Source organism: Danio rerio, chromosome 21 (genome assembly GCF_049306965.1).
Source record: "Danio rerio strain Tuebingen ecotype United States chromosome 21, GRCz12tu, whole genome shotgun sequence".
Classification (NCBI taxonomy): domain Eukaryota; kingdom Metazoa; phylum Chordata; class Actinopteri; order Cypriniformes; family Danionidae; genus Danio; species Danio rerio.
The window spans coordinates 7,921,514-7,942,394 of NC_133196.1; the positions used below are offsets into that span (position 1 = coordinate 7,921,514).

At 29.8% G+C, this 20,881-nt stretch overlaps 1 protein-coding gene across 3 annotated transcripts in view; it reads left to right on the plus strand.

Annotated features, from left to right (window-relative positions):
* Nucleotides 1-20,881, plus strand: part of col5a1 (procollagen, type V, alpha 1) — a 229,113-nt gene that overhangs the window by 137,197 nt on the left and 71,035 nt on the right. For all 3 annotated transcript variants that reach the window (XR_012397110.1, XM_073935763.1, XM_073935764.1), the window contains exons 13-32: nucleotides 1,144-1,236; nucleotides 1,361-1,417; nucleotides 2,292-2,345; nucleotides 4,768-4,821; nucleotides 4,900-4,953; nucleotides 5,125-5,178; nucleotides 6,618-6,671; nucleotides 6,751-6,795; nucleotides 8,372-8,425; nucleotides 8,586-8,630; nucleotides 9,375-9,428; nucleotides 9,515-9,559; nucleotides 10,599-10,652; nucleotides 12,837-12,881; nucleotides 12,984-13,037; nucleotides 13,696-13,740; nucleotides 14,081-14,134; nucleotides 18,080-18,187; nucleotides 19,932-19,985; nucleotides 20,297-20,350. Coding sequence is in view for 2 of the 3 variants with exons in the window: in XM_073935763.1 (XP_073791864.1) it covers nucleotides 1,144-1,236; nucleotides 1,361-1,417; nucleotides 2,292-2,345; nucleotides 4,768-4,821; nucleotides 4,900-4,953; nucleotides 5,125-5,178; nucleotides 6,618-6,671; nucleotides 6,751-6,795; nucleotides 8,372-8,425; nucleotides 8,586-8,630; nucleotides 9,375-9,428; nucleotides 9,515-9,559; nucleotides 10,599-10,652; nucleotides 12,837-12,881; nucleotides 12,984-13,037; nucleotides 13,696-13,740; nucleotides 14,081-14,134; nucleotides 18,080-18,187; nucleotides 19,932-19,985; nucleotides 20,297-20,350 (1,131 nt within the window). In the remaining variant the exon portion in view is untranslated. The remainder of the gene's footprint in view (nucleotides 1-1,143; nucleotides 1,237-1,360; nucleotides 1,418-2,291; nucleotides 2,346-4,767; nucleotides 4,822-4,899; nucleotides 4,954-5,124; nucleotides 5,179-6,617; nucleotides 6,672-6,750; nucleotides 6,796-8,371; nucleotides 8,426-8,585; nucleotides 8,631-9,374; nucleotides 9,429-9,514; nucleotides 9,560-10,598; nucleotides 10,653-12,836; nucleotides 12,882-12,983; nucleotides 13,038-13,695; nucleotides 13,741-14,080; nucleotides 14,135-18,079; nucleotides 18,188-19,931; nucleotides 19,986-20,296; nucleotides 20,351-20,881) is intronic.

The following is a 20,881-nucleotide window of genomic DNA, read 5'->3' on the forward strand; positions in this document are numbered from 1 at the left end:
AGGAAAAACTGTATAACATAATCCAATGCCTTTAAACTCGCCCTTGATTTCCAGTGGCATTTTTACTTCACTTCAATTTTGCAATTGCATGCATTTAACTTCATGGGTTTGTATAAAAATTGTATTTATTATTTATATAAATTATTTATTTATTTATTCATTAATTAATTAATTAATTTATTTGTTTGTTTGTTTAAATAAAAATAAATTTTGCAATTAGAATCTATGAATAGATAGAACATTTAAAAAAAAACATTTATCTTTTTTCTCACATTTATTTTTTAATGTTAATTTATAATGAGCACTTAAGAGCTTTTTTTAAATACATTTTAAATATTTGCATAAATTATAAATGATGATTTTTTAAATTTGAGTTATTTATTTTACATAGTTTTTATCTGATTTTACATTTAATATTTTTACATTTTCTGTATTTAATTGTATTTCAACGTTTAAATTTTTTAAATAAACAGAGCAGTTTAGCTTTTTTATTTAATTAAATTTTCTATTTTTTGCTATAACTTGATGTCACTCATTTAATTTAATATGCAGCTTAAATGCAACATTTATCATTCACCGTATGCATTTTATTAACACTTTAGAATAACTATATTTTATTTTAACATTAATTGAGAGTTTGTAAATAGGTGCCCTGTTTAGAGCTTATTTATTGATTGATTGATTGATTGATTGATTGATTGATTGATTGATTGATTTATTTATTTATTTATTTATTTATTTATTTTTAGCATTGTTCTTTCACAAACAATTTTTTAAAAGACAGTTTACAGCAAAATGTGCATTAGTAAGCCAGCATTCCGTTGTAAACATGTATCTTTTATTTGCATGCTTAAAGGGATAGTTCACCCCAAAATAAAACTATTCATTTTCAGTTTTGGGTGAATTATTCTGTTAACTGCTCTGTAAATCTTTCTGTTAATGACAAGCTATACATATTTCATTTTTTTCTTTCAACTGATTTGATCCGAACATATCGCAAACATTCTAAAATAGTGCTTTTTCATTTTCCAAATACGTTTTATTCTAACAACGCAGCACACTGTTGACTCATATAAGCGTGTTTGGCTGAATGTTTCGAGTGTTTGAATGTTTAACTGTGATATTTTTGCTGTGTGTGTGCAGTTCCGCATGAGCACAGGAGGAGACGGAGGACAGAAAGGTCCTGCTGTTTCTGCTCAAGAGGCTCAGATGCAAGCTATCATGCAGCAGGCCAGGGTAAAACACACACACACACACACACACACACACACACACACACACACACACACACACACACACACACAAACATACTTATAAGCATCTGAATGCAAACTAATAGCTCTGTTTTATTTTTGCATAGCTGGCCATGAGGGGACCAACTGGACCGATGGGTTTGACAGGCCGTCCTGGTCCTCTGGTATGTCCATTTCATTTCTGTCCCAATTTATATTTACATTTAGGCATTTAGCTGACAATTTTGTCCAAACTGTACAGTTGAGGAGGCATTCAGCAAGAAGAGGCAATACACACAACAAGTGCTAATTATACAAAGGATCTGTTAGTGCTCAGAGAATTGAGTAAGGGGGAGTGTTTTTCATAGAGAGGAGTGTTTCTACATGTGGTCTACATGCCGCTCACCTGTGTGAAGTACACTTCATAAATTCACAGTGTTTTTTTGTGCTGATTCTACGAAATTGTCTGTTAAATTGTCAGAGAGATGAAAGAGTGTGTTTTCTACGGGTGGTTTGTCAGGCCCACTTACCTCTGTGAGGCACACTCAATTTAAGGTTGTCTGTGTATGATGATAATGATATAATAACTTTACTTCAAGCTTTATGTTTTATGATGTGTAATAGTCTACTAGGTGCAATATTTGTATGTTTTTTTTTAGGTGTTAAATATTTTTAGTGCAATATCATTGTTTTTTAAATGATAGTTGTATCACTTTATTACTTGAAATATTTTATGTGCAATTGTTTTACGTGTAATATTATTGGTTTTGGTTAATATTATTTTCATTACTTGATATATGACTTAATAGTATTAGTTACCACTGATTCTTTTAAGTGTAATATCTTATATAATAGTTTGTGTATTTATGTATTGTGGCTGTTTCCTTCTATAGATTGGTTGGATTTATGTGACTTATTTCACTTATTTAATTTATTTATTCTGTCTTGTGTTTTTGTGTTTCTGTGTTTGTGTGTTATGGCAGTCATTACGTAAGCAATTTCCTGCGGGATCAATAAGGTTTTCTAAGTCTAAGTCTAAGCTTGTTTTGATCTTTCCAGGGTCCTCCTGGTGTGTCTGGATTGAAAGGAGAGTCTGGAGAATCAGGACCTCAGGTAGACCTCACTCATTACTAGTCACACATGAATTAATATGGAATATTATTGAATAATAGGCAAATGTTTATATGATTTATTTAGTATACAGTTTGTAAAGTAATACTTTCTGTCATTTTGTCAATGTATGAAATACGGGGGGCTATCTTTGCTGGACATTATTTGTATGGAACTTCATGGAGCTCAGTCAAAAACTGTTAACTCCTAGATTATAGCTTTTAATATTGTCAAATCTTTTGTTTCAACCTTCCAATGTCCAGCTTGTCTGTTTATATGTACTTTATGTATCTCGTGATGTAATAGTTAATTTTTTGTACTTACCTTTCTTCTACTCTCTATTTGGCTTAACATTATTCTCTTTTTTTCTTTTTTAACACATCAATCTTTTTACTTCTGTTATTATAGAACAAGTCTACCTGGGTGGGGGTTGGGGATTCTGTTTTTTTTTTTACCATTTAGTCATATGCTGTATGCTCTCTATATTAAACAAAAACTGAAATAATAAAAACAATTGTTTACAAAAAAATATATGAAATAAGGTTCTAATTGGATTTGAATTGTAACCCTTTAATAAAAGTTACGCTTTCAGTTACTATACTCTCAAAATCATTCTGCATAAATTATTTATTTATTTATTTTTCAGTCATTTATTAATTTATCCATTTATTTATTTATTATTATTATTATTATTATTATTATTATTATTATTATTATTATTATTTATGTATATATTTATGGGCGAGGCAGTGGCGCAGTAGGTAGTGCTGTTCCCTTACAGCAAGAAGGTCGCTGGTTCGAACCTTGGCTCAGTTGGTGTTTCTGTGTGGAGTTTGCATGTTCTCCCTGTCTTCGCGTGGGTTTCCTCCGGGTGCTCCGGTTTCCCCCACAGTCCAAAGACATGCGGTACAGGCAGGGGCGCAACTACACATTTACTGAGGGGTATGCGGGTTCAAATTTTGTGTGATCCCTCTTATTTTATATTAATTAATTAATAATAAATTAAGACAAATACTCAGATTAATCTTATAACTTTTGACATTATGTATGATTTGACAGTTTATTTTGATAAAAATAAAAACAAATCTAAACAGTTACATCTACATGACCACTTTCGGCTGTGGGACTGCATGTTATTGTGTTAAATGATTTTGAATTAAACAATAACAATATTATATTCGTTTAAAATGCAAAATAATGTTTTTTAACAAAACATATTTATTTATTTTTATTATTTGAAACTTTTAATAAGGATAATTTTAAAAATAGTTTTGGCACAACAGCGCCCCCCCATGTGTGGCGCCCCTATGCGCCGCATATACTGCATACCCCCTTGTTGCGCCACTGGGCACAGGTGAATTGGGTAGGCTAAATTGTCCGTAGGGTATGAGTGTGTGTGTGAATGTTCGTGTGAATGTTTCCCAGAGATGGGTTGCGGCTGGAAGGGCATCTGCTGCGTAAAAACTTGCTAGATAAGTTGGCGGTTTATTCCGCTGTGGCGACCCCAGACTAATAAAGGGACTAAGCCGACAAGAAAATGAATGAATGAATGAATGTATATATTTTTAGACAAATTTATATGCAGAAATAGATACAGATAAAAAAATGTCCACAGATTTTGTCTGGCCCTGCTCATTATTCCTAACCAGGGCTTAATTTGTGCCGCACAAGTGGGATCCAGGTCTGGCACCTCTGAAATCTGATCTGGCACCTCATATTTATCCCCCCCCCAACTCCTCTCATGTTTATTTCACCAAGATGTGACAAAACCTGGACGACATCAGTATTGTTAGATACTAACAGTGACTGCATCCATATTCAACTTGACATACATAGAGACGAGACTAAAATGTCGTAAAAATATATAAAAATAACCAACATTATTTGTTATAATTGGTCGCATTGCGCTGTTTATCAACATAATTTAAAAAAAAAAACTTTTATTTTTGATGCGCTTAACCTCAATTATTTTTATGTTTAAATAATGTACCAAAACAAAACTATACAAAACAAAAATATCTAGAGATATTTAAATGTTTATATAATTCCTATAATATACAGTGCATATATATTTTATATCTAAATATAAATAAAACATTCATAACAAAAATTAAACAGATAAAACATTGTAATTAATCGTTGCCCAGTGCTATTTTTATTTAATAATCCTATCGCTGCAGCTATTAAACTATCCCTATCTTTTTTTTACAAAACTATTTAATCACTTTTGTATAATAAACATCATTAAAACCTCATTAAACCTAAATTTGCTGCAATATAAAGATGTTTCCAGTCACTACCCTTTTATTTTTATTTTACCACTACCCACAACTACCCTTGGCTCATTTGTCATTTAAGGGGAGAGGCTTATTGATAATGTAGGTCGATTACACAAAATTTACAGACCTGTTTTTGTGTGTTTTAGGGTCCTCGTGGTCCAATGGGATCTGCAGGCCCTACCGGAAAGCCTGGTAGAAGGGTAGGTTTGCATTTCGTTGAAATCCCCCAGGCCGGTGTGATTGTTATTATATAGTAATGATGTTTTGTGCGTTTTTAGGGTCGACCCGGCTCAGATGGAGCCAGAGGGATGCCTGGACAGACAGGACCCAAGGTAAACCTAGAGAGATTTACAATAAACAGACTGCTTTTAGCATGACACACAATGATGAATGTGCACAGTAAGATGAAAGAAAGGAAACAGATGGATTATAATTGGGAATAATTGTCTCTAAAAATGTAACTGTCCTGTAATTAGGAACTGTTTTGTGTCTGTGTCTCACAGGGAGATCGAGGATTTGATGGTCTCGCTGGTTTGCCCGGTGAAAAGGGACACAGGGTAAACATGGTTTTTATTTTTCATTTTTTAATTTAATTTTTTTCTTTTATTTATTTATTTTATTTGAATTATTTTTTATTTTTATTTTTTATTTAATTTTAATTCATACAATAAAAATTATTTATGAATATTTTAAGCAGGGTAAACATGATTATTTTATTTTTATTTATTTATTTTTTCCAAATATATTTTATTTTATTTGCGCATATAGTTGGCATTGTAAAATGGCATTTGGATCAGAGTTATTTTATTTTCAAATACATTAATTTTATTTAGTTTTAAATTAAATTAAATTAAATTAAATTAAATTAAATTAAATTAAATTAAATTAAATTAAATTAAATTAAAATGTATTTTATTTTAGAAATTAATACAATGAAAAATATATTATAATTATTTTATTTTATACAGGGTAAAAATTATTATTTTATTTATTTATCTTTTAAATATATTATATTTTATTTGCACATGTAGTCGACATTGTAACAGCATTTGGATCAGTGTTACTTAATTTTCAAATACATTAATTTTTATATTATTATAACATATACATATGTTTAGGACTTTTATTTTATTTTATAAATACATTTTATTTGAATATATAATAAAAAATGTAAAATAGTTTACATTTTTTTTGTATAACATGTCAATATTGAGTTTTTAAAAAAGGTTTTATAATAATTCAAACCCTTAAACAGTTTTCGTTTTAATATATTTTATTTTATTATTATTTATTTTACTTCAACATTCCTAAATAAATAGGACATTTTAGAACAAATAATTGAATTGAATTGAATTGAATTGAATTTAATTTAATTGAATTTAATTTAATATAATTTAATTTTTGGAATTCAATTTAAGATGTTTAAATTTTTCTCCAATCTTCTAATTAATGTCCAGATTTAATAACAAGTTGATCCATAGTGCATGTTATAAAATAGAATTTAGATCGGTTGCAATTTATTTTCAAATACATTTAAAAATGTATAGATTAGCTATTTGTTATTAATATTATTTATTCAAATTATATGTAAACATAGTTAGGACCCTTAAGAGTAAATTTATTTTATTTTCAGATAAATGTTATTTTATTTTGATAAATAATAAGTATTATAAAATAGGTTGTAATTTAATATTTTTTTATTTAATTTTATTTGAACATTCCTAAATTTAATAGGACACTTTAGAGCAAATAATTAAATTAAATTTTAATTAAATTTAATTAAATTTAATTAAATTTAATTTAATTTAATTTAATTTAATTTAATTTAATTTAATTTAATTTAATATTATAAAATGCATATTTTTGATGTTCTCAAATCCTTAATGTTAATATCCAGATTGCATATATGCAGTCTTTAATTAATTTATAATATAGTCATGTAAGTAGCAAGTTATTCACTAAATGAGTGTTAATGATTGTGTGTGTGTATTTGTAGGGTGAGACGGGTCCTCAGGGTCCACCGGGGCCTTCAGGAGAAGATGGAGAAAGAGTAATGACACTTCCCTCTTCATCTTTTATCTTACTTTATCTAATTGGTCATAATAATGACATCATTTCCTGTGTTTCAGGGTGACGATGGTGAGGTCGGTCCCCGAGGCCTGCCTGGTGAACCGGTAAGCTTATGTTTCCTCCAGTGTGCCAGCATGCTGTCTTTTATCTGCTAACGTAACAATGGCAGATACGGTTTTGTATTTTGGATGTGTTGTGAGAGAAACGGGAGACAGGAAGTGTACAGGTTGTTCAGTTGACCACTTATTGTTAAAACAGTTTAACACTCTGTCCAGCAGGAGGAGCTCTGTATTCATCATTCAGATTATACATGGCTCAACACATAAACATTCACTATTATGTCTGATAAGCTAAAGTAGATGATTTATCAATAACATATGGCATACCTCAGATACAAATAGTATTTATTATTATTGTTGTTGTTATTATTTTTTTAAAATGGCTGGAAACTTATTGGCTATTTTCTTTATAAAATGGATAATCTTATTAGAACATTTATTATTTTTTTTAATTATGTCCCATAAGCTATTTAAAGTAGGTGATTTTATGTTAAAATATAGTAAAGCTCAAATATAAATAGTACTCATTATTATTATTATTATTATTATTATTATTATTATAATCATATTATTATTATTATTATTATTATTATTATTATTATTATTATTATTGTTATTATTATTATTATTAATCATATTGTTATTATTATTATCATTATTATTATCATTATTATTATTATTACTATTATTATTATTATCATATTATTATTATTATTAATCATATTATTATTATTATTATTATTATTAATCATATTGTTATTATTATTATTATTATTATTATTATTATTAATCATATTGTTGTTATTATTATTATTATTATTATTATTATTATTATTATTATTATTATCATTATTTTACATTTTTAAATAGCTGGAACCCTTAATGGCCATTTCCATTTTAAATATAATTTTTTTTTAATTTATTTTTTTTGTTTTATTAATTTTAATAAATATTTCCGATAAGCTATTTAAAGAATGGGATTTAACATTAAAATATTCTGTACCTAAGATATAAATTGTATTTATTATTATTTATTTAGTTATTTATCTATTTTTATTTTATTTTTTTTACATTTTTTTTTTACATTTTTTACATTTTTTTAAAAATCTTTATTTCAGTTGAACATTTAAAATTTGAGATTTTGATAAATGATACTTTAAATAAGCGAAACACTTATATATTTTATTTTTAAATAGATTAGGTCATTTTAAAGTATTTAATCAACATTTATTTGATTTTTTTAATTAAGCAGAACATTTTTTTTGTCGTTTTTTATTTTAAAATTATTAAAAAAGCATCGCCAGTTTATTTGTTGTTTGATTTTATTAAAGTTAAATATTAATAACATCTTATAATAAACATTTATTTTATTATAATGTTTTAGCATTTAAAATGTAATACTTCATAGCTCTTTAATTAATTTAGAATACATTTTTTTAAATAAATAATACTTAAAATGAAGCACGTGAGATGAAGTGTGTAATAGATGGCATAAAAAACTGCTTTATTCATATCGAGATCATGTGACCTAGTGAATGCAGCCCCGCTTTTTATTATCTCAGTAAAGCCTGTGTTTATCAGCTGAACACAACTCTCCATCTCCTCATCTTCTCTTATTCAGGGTCCTCGTGGTGTTTTGGGCCCCAAAGGTCCTCAAGGGCCTCCAGGACCTCCTGTGAGTGCAAATGTTTTCTTCATCTGAATCTTTTTTTCTCTTTCATTCATTAGAGTTATCACTAATTTAAACAACAGCCTATTAATGAATGTTTTTATTCTTAGTGTTACGTTTGCTGAATTAGTTTTTCTCAGTTTTGGTCTGGTTTTAATTGTTTTAGGGTGTGACTGGTATGGACGGACACCCAGGACCTAAAGGAAACATTGTAAGTCTGACACACATACATTTACACATGAATATGTTTATGCATGATTTATATACAATTATTGCAACATTATTAACCTTACGTAGAATTTTTCAAAAATATTAATATTTCCTGTTTAGGAAATTGACAAATAATTTTTAAGGGCAATATTGTTCAAATTATTTATTTATTTATTTATTTATTTATTTATTTATTTATTTATTTATGTATGTATGTATTTATGTATGTATGTATGTATGTATGGAATTATTTATTAATTAATTAATTAATTTATTTATTTATATATTTGTGTATTTATAAATTTTTTATTTATTTGTATATTTATGTATGCATTTATTTATTTGTTTGTTTGTTCGTTCGTTCGTTCGTTCGTTCGTTTGTTTGTTTGTTTATTTATTTATTTGTTTGTTTATTTATTTATTTATATATATTTTTTTTGATTGGCTACTGAACAATAAATTCTTTAAATATCACTTCAATGACTGGATACTAGTGTTTTGCAAAATAACTAGTGAAATATTACGTGTTGTCATCATGGCAAAGATAAAAGTAATACATTTTAGAAATTAGTTATTATAACTAATTTTATTATTCTATTAAATTATCTTTCAAAATGTGTTGAAAGAAAAATACTCTCTCTTAAACAGCACTTGGGAAATATTTTTAAAAGAATAAAAATTTGACTTTATTTGTATTTATGATCTATATTACCAATATATGATCCCTACTGTTTTCTCCCATCAGGGTCCTCAAGGTGAACCTGGTCCCCCTGGACAGCAAGGCAACCCTGGAGCTCAGGTATTCATCAGGAGACTCCCACTTACACACTTAGCCCTCCCCCTTCACTCATATCATTAACCACTTCACATCCGCTTATTCCACAGGGGCTTAATGGTCCTCAGGGACCGATCGGACCTCCAGGAGAAAAGGTGAGGCTTTTTTTTTTGTTCGCTAAAATGTATAACCCCTGGTATTGACTTTAACCATGTGCTGGCATTTTTATAATTACTTTATCCACTGTGTTGTTTTTAATGCCAGTAACTCAAATTTGACTAATTACTTCAATCTGCAACTGAAAAGTATGGGGATTGTTAGCAATTTAACATTTAATGTCAATAAAACTAATTCTAAAATAAAAATAAAAAACTCATTACAGGCCAGGGCTGCTGTATTATGACAGATAGAATGTTACATAAGAAATTAGAGCTGACATTTTAAATGCATTTATGTAAAATTACTTTAAATATACAGTATTAAATGTTACACATGCTTCCATTCTAAATAATAATTAAAAAAGAATTAGAAGTGAAATTAAATTGAAAATTAAATAAAAAAAACTCAAATGGGAATTAAGAAATGACGGAAATATTTCCATTCAAGTTGTCAGAGCAGCTAATTGTAGTATTGGTAACCTAGCAACCAACAGTAAACAAGGCGAGGATAATGAAGACAGCTGATTGGCCACATGAACGTAATGTTCTCTACTTCAGTATTTATTTGGCATATGTGTTTCAGAAACATTTTTTTGCAAATTGTTTTTTTTTTTTCATCTTGTTTATGTCAGCGTTTATTCCAGTTTTTTTTTTTTGCAAAAAAATTTTTTTTTATTCTAAATTCTAAATTTGGGTGTTTCAGTCATTCCTTCCTCATTCAAGATGTCATAAATGATCACAGAAAGATGCAAACTCAGCTAACATGATGCTTTTTAATGAAATAAAAGATTCTATTCTGAATAATATACTGTTTGTTTACACTTTAAGAACACAAAGATTTGTTAAGATGCATTTGAACCATTTTCCTCATTATGGACATCATTAGTTGTCATTAACCCATCTACCCTCAGGCCACATGAGCTGATAGATCGATCGACGAGATGATTATTCATGTGTGTGTGTTGAAACAGGAAGTGTGTTGTGAGTGTTAATGGCTTGTGAGTGCTTATCTGTGCTGGTTTTCCTCTATTATCAGGGTCCCACTGGAAAACCAGGCTTGCCGGGAATGCCAGGAGCCGACGGGCCTCCGGTGAGTCCGGGAAATCCACACGCATCTCGTCTGATCGTCTCAAACTTTGTTGTTTGCGTATCAGAGAGATTTCATTGTATTCATAATTATAGCACAGGGATCAGCCTGCCATTTTTGTTTTCTCTCAGATCTATCTTCACAAGCACACATTATTCACATCTCAAAGCCACAACTCAGCATTGCATAACTCATCATATCTGTTTGGCACTGCAGGACAACCTAGGGAAAAAGGGCTGTCTTTGTTTTTGTTGTCTGTTAGTTAGGTGGGTAGTTAGTCAGTTAAACTTGTAGACTAGATGTATTAGTTGTTAGTTGCACTGTAGATTAGATAGATAGATGGATAAATTGGTATTAATAGATTAATTTTTCATAGACTAGTGTTTAGATAGATTGACAGATTAGTCTATTTAGTCTAGTTATTCATCGGATGGTAATATGCTATTTATTTAGTTAGTTAGTTAGTAAAATGCATAGACTAGACAGAGTATTTGTTAAATCGGTACACTAGTTAGTTGTCAGATAGTAATATGTTAGTTAAATACATAGACTAGATAGATTGTTTGTTAAATGGACAGTCTAGTTAGTTATCAGATATGTTATGTTATGTGTTAGCTAGTTAGCTAGTTAGTTAGTTAGCTAGTTAGTTACTTAAATGCATAGAATATATAGTGTTAAATTGATAGACATGTTAGTTGTCGGATAGTTATAGTTTAGTTAGTGAGTTACTTACTAAAACGCATAGACTAGATAATGTATTTGTTAAATTCGTAGACTAGTTAGCTGTCAGATAGTATTATGTTAGTTAGTCAAATGCATGGACTAGATAGATTGTTTGTTAAATTGATAGACAAGTTAGTTGTCTGATAGTAATATGTTAGTTAGTTAGTTAGTTAGTTAGTTAGTTAGTTAGTTAGTTAGTTAGTTAGTTAGTTAGTTAGTTAGTTAGTCACTGAAATGCATAGACTAGATAGATTGTTTGTTAAATTGATAGACAAGTTAATTGTCTGATAGTAATATGTTAGTTAGTTAGTTAGTTAGTTAGTTAGTTAGTTAGTCACTTAAATGCATAGACTAGATAGATTGTTAAGTTGAAATACTAGTTAGTTGTCAGATGGTAATATGTTAGTTAGTTAATTAGTTAGTTAGTTAGTTAGTTAGTTAGTTAGTTAGTTAGTTAGTTAGTTAGTTAGTTAGTTAGTTAGTTAGTTAGTTAGTTAGTTAGTTAGTTAGTTAGCTGTCCAATAGTATTATGTTAGTTAGTCAAACACATAGACTAAATAGATTGTTTGTTAAATTGGTAGAATTGTTAGTTGTCAGATAGTAATGTTTGTTAGTTAGTTAGTTAGTTAGTTAGTTAGTTAGTTAGTTAGTTAGTTAGTTAGTTAGTTAGTTAGTTAGTTAGTTAGTTAGTTAGTTAGTTAGTCACTTAAACGAATAGACTAGACAGATTGTTAAATTGATAGACTAGTTAGTAGTCAGATGGTAATATATTAGTTAGTTAGTTAGTTAGTTAGTTAGTTAGTTAGTTAGTTAGTTAGTTAGTTAGTTAGTCACTGAAATGCATAGACTAGATAGATTGTTTGTTAAACTGATAGACAAGTTAATTGTCTGATAGTAATATGTTAGTTAGTTAGTTAGTTAGTTAGTTAGTTAGTTAGTTAGTTAGTTAGTTAGTTAGTTAGTTAGTTAGTTAGTCACTTAAATGCATAGACTAGATAGATTGTTAAGTTGAAATACTAGTTAGTTGTCAGATGGTAATATTTTAGTTAGTTAGTTAGTTAGTTAGTTAGTTAGTTAGTTAGTTAGTTAGTTAGTTAGTTAGTTAGTTAGTTAGCTGTCCAATAGTATTATGTTAGTTAGTCACACACATAGACTAAATAGATTGTTTGTTAAATTGGTAGAATTGTTAGGTGTCAGATAGTAATGTTAGATAGTTAGTTAGTTAGTTAGTTAGTTAGTTAGTTAGTTAGTTAGTTAGTTAGTTAGTTAGTTAGTTAGTTAGTTAGTTAGTTAGTTAAGCTTGTAGACAAGATGGGCACACATTAGTTAGTTGTCTGTTAGTCATCTGAAAGATAAATACATATAGAAGCAGATAGATTCTCTTTTCTCAAAGCGACAACTCAAAGATTTGATGTCTTTATAGTGTTAACAATATCATAACTTGCATATCGTTCTTCAAAATAGGGTCACCCAGGGAAAGAAGGGCCATCAGGAGAGAAAGGAAACTTGGTATGTGTTTATCCTGCATTTCTCTTCTATCTTATGAGTTTGTGGCAATTTGTTGTACAAATGCAGCTTTAGATGTGATCAATAACTGATTGTATTTTACAGGGACCTCATGGTCCTCAAGGGCCGATTGGTTATCCTGGGCCTCGAGGTGTGAAGGTTTGTGGTTTTTAATCTTCATTTCTTCCATCTCAACAGTCATTAGTAGATCTCATAACAATCCCTGATTGTTCAGTGAATGTTGGTGTAGTTCCTAGTAGTAAAGGATGAGGCACTTCTGATGTTCTGACACTGCTAATTGCCTATACTTTTATTTAGTTGGCTTTCTACTGCAAAATGTTTACTTATTAGACTTAAATTCTTCATTCGTAAATGCTAAATTTTGAAAATAGCTCCTTAATTGTCTTCAAAAAGGTGCCTCACCACCTATACAGATGCTTTTTTCTCAGTCAGGCAGCCTGTGAAAGTATTTTAGAAATTTTTGTATTTAGAAATATCATGGCAATTCAATCATTGCGTGACAGTCAAAACTAAACAGTCTAATTCTAATCTAAAAGTGAGAGTTTAATGGATAATCAGTTGAGTGAGTGAAATCTTACATCCGGCTTGCATTATAAACCAGTTACAACACGAGGATGCAATTCATGCAGAAAGCAGACAGCAAGTCAGCCTGCTTTGAAAATGTGCTTTTAGCGCCTTCATGCTTCATACACAGCATTCACCATCACAGAGGTTTGCTTTCTCAGAGATTTGAAGTCTAGATGGCCTCTGTTGATTTCGCCTCTTTCTTTTTTTCATTGGCTCCTTCTATCTGCAGGGTGCTGATGGAGTCCGCGGGCTGAAAGGAAACAAGGGTGAAAAGGTAATTTTAGAGTGTGTTCATCTGACTGTGAGTGTGTGCGTGCGCGCCGACGGCTAATGCACTGCTCCCGTGTATCATTAATGTTTCATTTCTGCTTCTGAATATGGAACTGATAACATACTCCAAGATGCATTTTTGACCTTCTCGCTTTGGTCATTAAAAAAGTTTTATCCTACGAGAGTACGCCGCAGGAAAATAAGATCAGGCCCTTGCAAATAGCAGAAATAGCAGTTGCCATGGAGATCGCTCCTGTTGCATTTGTCAAAAAAAAAGGTATTATGTGTGAAAGGAAGTTTCTCAGAGTGTCAAATCTTCATCTCCCTCTCTCTTTCTTTCTCAGGGAGAAGACGGATTCCCGGGATTTAAGGGAGATATGGGCGTTAAAGGGGACAAGGTGAGAGATTTATTCTCAAGTTGAAGAGGTTATTTGTGTTGGGTTTATCTCTAGGGAATAATAGGATTTGATTTCTCTTTTCACTTGGGTCGATCTTTAATTCACAGAGCATCTCTGAAGAATTAGACAAATCACTGTGTGTCTATATTTAGTTGTCCACCACTATTGCTTTTTTGCTCGTAAGCTTTGGGATTTGAGCAAATATAGACGCTCACTGAAGAACAAACCTGAGCCGTACCTAAAAACCAGAGCTTGGGGATTTGGACATAAAGAAATGTGCTAAAAACACCCTTAGCAATGACATATCACAGAAAGAGAAGCTCCTGAACTCCACAGACACACACTGTAAAAAATATAATATTGAATAATAATATTATTCTGTAAAATTTACAATAAAAAAAATTGGCAGATGTGGTTGACCACATTTTGCTGTAAAAATAAGGTATAAGCATTTATACATATACAGTAAACTACTCTATTTCAGTAATTATAAACATTTGAAGGTTAATTATTCATGTTTTCATGTTTCATGTTTATTTCTATAGCGCTTTTACATTGTAGATTGTGTCAAAGCAGCCTAACATAGAAGTTCTAGTATCATTAACATTGATATTTAAAAAAAACAAAAGTAGGTTATGATGAGAGTCACATGATTAGCACAAGCAGAAAAACATACTAATATTTTGAAGGTGCTCAACTGATAAACAACATCGTGGTAACTCTATGGGCTCTATTTTAATGATCTAGGCGCAAAGTCTAAAACATTAAGGGCCTGTCCGAATCCACTTTTGCTATTTAAGGACGAAAAAATACAATTTGTGCTGCGGCGCATGGTCTAACAGGGTTGAGCTTATTCTCTTAATGAGATGTGTTTTACATCTCATCTCCCATTCCCTTTAAAAGTCAGTTGCTATTTACATGATAGACTTTGTAAGTGGAAAAATGGAACACTTCACTAGCGAGAAAACAGTTAAACAGACCATTTGCAGCACAAGGATAAAGAATGAGCCTCCTCCAATCGGCCTTTACATTCACTTTCTCTTTACATTCACTTTCTCGTGGATAAGGAAACAGTGTTGTACACACAGACATCTGTTAGCCTACATAATTAATTTAGTTTGTTAAGTGCAAAGATTTGTTTCTAATTTATTTCTAAATTCAGTTCTAATTTCCAGCAAAATGAATAAATGAACAGTAATAACGATTTATATACGATAACAGTTATATCCAAACACACATGCTATGCCCTATATGGTCTAAAACCTGACAGGTGGACAAATCTAATCTTGTTTTTAATAAAACAAATATAAATGTGCATGTGATAAATACTACTACTACTACTAATAATAATAACATTATACAAAAGTAAGTTGTTGTGAATAAACTGAAAAAAGCCCCCTGAGTTGAAGAAGGCATGGAGGCTGAGGTTTTTATATTTATGTGGAAAGTACCTGCTTTCAGCTGGTCTATTGCAGAGTCTATTTTAGTTCCTCAAAATAGCAACGTGCCAAAAATGCGCCTTAACATACCTCTTGTGGCAGATGGATTTGCTCTCACCTGGGCAAACACGTCTTGCGCCTTATTGTGCCAGGTGTATAAAAGGGACCCAATGTAATAAACATTATTTATCAACATTAGATGTAGATAGATACTAGATATATTCTTTGTTAGTTAAACTAGTAGACTTGTTAGTTGTCTGATATTCATTAGATAGATAGAGCATTACTTATTTGTTAGGTGAACTGGATAGATGGATGGATGGAAAAATTGATAGATAGATAGATAGATAGATAGATAGATAGATAGATAGATAGATAGATAGATAGATAGATAGATAGATAGATAGATAGATAGATAGATAGATAGATAGATAGATAGATAGATAGTGTCTGTTAGTTGAATTTGTAGACTGGATATGTTTTTAGTTAAAGTAATAGAAACTTTAGATGTCTAATAGTTTGTTATAATCTGATAGCTGACAGCTTGTTGATTAGTTAAACTTTTACACTAGATAGTTATCAGGTAGACAGTTATTTATTTAGCTAGCTAGTTAGATGTGTAAACTTTAGAGATTTTCTTTGTTAAATTGATAGAAAGTTAGTAATCTGAGTGTTTTAGATAGATAGACAGACAAACAGACAGACAGATACACAAACAGATTAAAGAGTGTTTTGAGTTAGGTTGAAGGGGGCATTATATTCTCTCAGTGTAATTAATGTGATTTTTGTGTGTTATAAATCTGCTGACTCAGTCGTGTCTCTGAGTTAATGTCTGTAATGAGCAAACGCGCCCCGCTCTGGGTTATTAGGGGCCAGTATGCAAATGTTTCTAGATTTAAGTGGGTGGACATTGTCCCAAATTACCCTTTAGTCTTGTTAAATGCCACACACGCACTTCACTGTTCCCATGCTGCTAAAGTGGCCATCTTTGCCTCTATTATCTTCAAAGTGGCAAAAACAAATCACACACACACACACACACACACACACACACACACACACACACACACACACACACACACACACACAGTAAATGTCTACAGAAAGGTAGTTTTATTATTTAAAACGTTTATTCAGGATTGACTTTCGTAAATCACTTTTACTTGTGATAAAGACATTCAAGGTCTGTTCATAACCTCCACAGTTTTATTCCACATAATACCCAGAAGCCTCTGTGTTTGAATGTTTTCACAGAAAGTGAATTACATTTAAACTGTTTTATATAAACAATTTTATGAATTAAACTATTATTGTAAATGTCCACAAGTTTGAGGGGTCAATTGAATTGGTTTATTTTAAATATTTCCTTTGTTTGTGTTAGTTAGGTAGTTAGGTAGTTAGCTAGGTAGGTAGATAGTTATATTTGAAGTGTCTATAGATATTTTTTTATTTAAAATGGTAGTTAATAATCTGATAGTTATAATTTTAGACTTGGCTTGTAGTTAAACTGGTAAACTAGTTAGTCAGTTAGTCATCAGATGGATGGATGGTTAATTGTCTGATGGTTGGTTGGTTAGTTAGTTAGAAGATTGGTTAGTTAGTTAGTTAGTTAGTTAGTTAGTTAGTTAGTTAGTTAGCTAGCTAGCTAGCTAGATAGTTAGCTAGTTGCTTTGTGTTTAGTTAAAATAGTAGATTATTTTTTTAGTTAAACTGATAAACTAGTTAGGTCTCAATTAGTCATCAGATGAATTGATAGTTGTCTGATGGATAGGTAGTTAGTTAGTTAGTTAGTTAATTTTTAGTTAAAATGGAAGATTAGTTAATAATCAGAGTTAAACTTGTAGACTTGATAAATTCTTAGTTAAACCACTTAGTTCTCAATTAGTCATTATATATAGGGATAGTTAGTTGTCTCTTAGTTAGTTAGTTAGTTAGTTAGTTAGTTAGTTAGTTAGTTAGCTAGTCTGTTGGTTAGTATATGGTAGATTAATTATAAACTACTAGTTATTTAAACTTGTGCACGTAATATATTTTTAGTTAAACTGATAAACTAGTTAGTTGTCAATTAATCATCAGATAGATGGATAGTTAGTTGGATGGATAGTTAGTTGTCGTTAAGTTAGTTTGTTAATTATATTTGGAGTCTATATATTATTTTTCAGTTAAAATGGCTGATTAGTTATTAAGCTAATAATCAGTTAAACTTGACCTGATCTATTCTAAGATAAACTAGTTAGTTGTCAGTCATCAGTTGGATGGATTGTTAGTTGTCAGTTAATTAGTTTGTTACATTTGAAGTCTAGATAGATTATCTTTAAATTAAAAGGCAGACTAGTTAATAATTTGGTAGTTAGTAAAACTAGTTAGTTGTTAATTAGTCATCAACTGGATAGATAGATAGATGGTTGTCTTATAGTTAGTTAGTAATCAAACAGTTAGTCAAACTAGTAGACTAAGTCTGTATTTCAATGATCTGCAGTGTGTAAAATGTCTGATGTGTGTTTAGGGAGAGCTTGGTGCTGCGGGACCCCGAGGTGAAGATGGACCCGAGGGACCCAAAGGCAGATCTGGTTTGCCTGGAGATCCTGGACCACTGGGACCCTTAGGAGAGAAGGTAAGTGGGACAGTACTTTAGGTGATGAATTTTGCTCTATATGAATAGTGCTTTTCACGTCACTCAGAGGCTCAGATTTAGTTAGGAAGATTGTTCTAGTCTTCTAATATACACACACCATATGTAATTGAATATACACTATAAACAATTCCAATATATGCACAAACAATATATAATGGAAAATACAATATAAACACTTATGATTTATACACACAATATATAATTAAACACACTAAAAATGCTTTGAATATATACAGAAAATATATAACTAAATATACACTATAAACGCTTTTAATATATACACACAATGTACAATTGAATATACACTATAAACACTTCTAATATATACACACAATATATAGCTAAATATACATTATAAACGATTATAATATATACACACAATATATAATTGAATATACACCTTAAACACTTGTAATATATACACACAATATGTACCTAAATATACATTATAAATGATTATAATATATACACACAATATATAATAGACTATACACTATAAACACTTCTAATATATACACAAAATATATAATTAAACATAAGTATTAACGGTTATAATATATACACACAATATATAATTGAATATACACTATAAATGCTTCTAATATTTACACACACAATATATACTTGAATATACACTATAAATGCTTGTAATATATACAAACGATATATAATTGAATATACACTATAAACACTTCTTATATATAGACACAATATATAATTAAATATACAATGTAAATGCTTCTTATACACACAATATATAATTGGATATAGACTATAAATGCTACAATATATAATTGAATATACGCTATAACACTTGTAATATACACACAATATAAAATTGAATGTACACTATAAATACTTGTAATATATACACACAATATATCAATAAACATACACTATAAACGTTTCTAACATATACACACAATATATCATTGAATATGCACAATAAGCACTTGTAATATATATACACAATTTATAATAAAATATACTCACTATAAATGCTTGTAATATATAAGCACAATATATATTAGATAAGTAAGCTATAAACGTTTCTAATACATAACAACAATATATAATTAAAATACGCTATAAACGGTACAATGCCCTGTATATAATTGAATATATATATATATATATATATATATATATATATATATATATATATATATATATATATATATATATATATATATGTATGTATATATATATGTATGTATATATATATGTATGTATATATATGTATGTATATATATATATATATATATATATATATATATATATATATTCAATTATATATATATATATTCAATTATATATATATATATATAATTGAATATATATATATATATATATATATATATATATATATATATATATATATATATATATATATATATATTCAATTATATATATATATATATATATATATATATATATATATATATATATATAAAATTGAGCATACACTATAAACGCTTCTAATATATACAAACAATATTGAATATACACTATAAGCACTTCTAATTTACACAATGTGTAATTGAACATACACTGTTTGCACTATTTGTGGTACTGTTTCGCAATAAGGTTTGCTTAAAGACTTTCTAACTTAATAAACTTAATATATGCTAATTATTCAATAGCATGTTACACATATAATCCAGCTTTTTGTCAGTGTTTGGTCACATTTGCTCATGTTTCTCATAGTGTGTTTTGGTTTTAGGGTAAGCTGGGTGTACCCGGACTGCCAGGTTATCCAGGCCGGCAAGGACCCAAGGTAAACACACCCGATCTGCCAGTGATTACCCAGCATCCTCAGTGTGTTTGTGTGTGTGTGTATTGATATAAGGCTGAGGTTGTGTGTGTGTGCATGCATTAGAGCCGCAGCGAAAAGCAGACATGTTTGAACTTCTTGATCAAAGCTAAGTGGATTTACCCATAATGCCATCTGGTGTCAGCTTTCCGTTTGACCGTGACCCAGCATGCACTGCTGCAGCAGCACTTTTTCTCTCTTCTCCTCCTTTTATCCCTCTCTCTGTCCTCGCTTTGATGGACCTGTGAATTAATCTCTCTCTTTCTCTTTTTTAGGGCTCTCAAGGATTTCAGGGATTCCAGGGCACCAGTGGAGAGAAAGGCACTAGGGTGTGTAAAAGCCAAAGGGTTTCTCTTTTGCGTTTGCTTTTTCTTTCTCTCACGAAGAGGCTTTTTTTATGTTTTGAAGTGACGGAAGGATATAATGCACTGGGTTTCTGTGAGGTTTCTTACTTTTGAGAATTGAAATGCAGGGTGATCATATAACGTAATGGAAAATATTTAATATTGAAGAATATCTCTGATGTAATATGAGGATCTTTAATAAATGCAATTGGAGCAGTTTTGTTCAGTGCAATTTGAGAGAAAATCTTGTTTACATCGATTGTAGTCTAATTGAGATCTAGAATTGCGTTGGAGTTCATAAATATGGCACCAATAGGGAATTAAAGACTCTAATGAAACTATATTTATTAAAAAACTCTTTTGTTAAAAATCTTGCTAAGCTGAAACAAATAAAAATTAGGAATACTGAATTAGCATCTAAATAAAATATAGCTTGGATTTCATTTGAAGCAATAAAATGCTGCGAATGTTTCTTCAAAATAGTTCAAAATTAAATTAATTTAAGATGGAAAAACA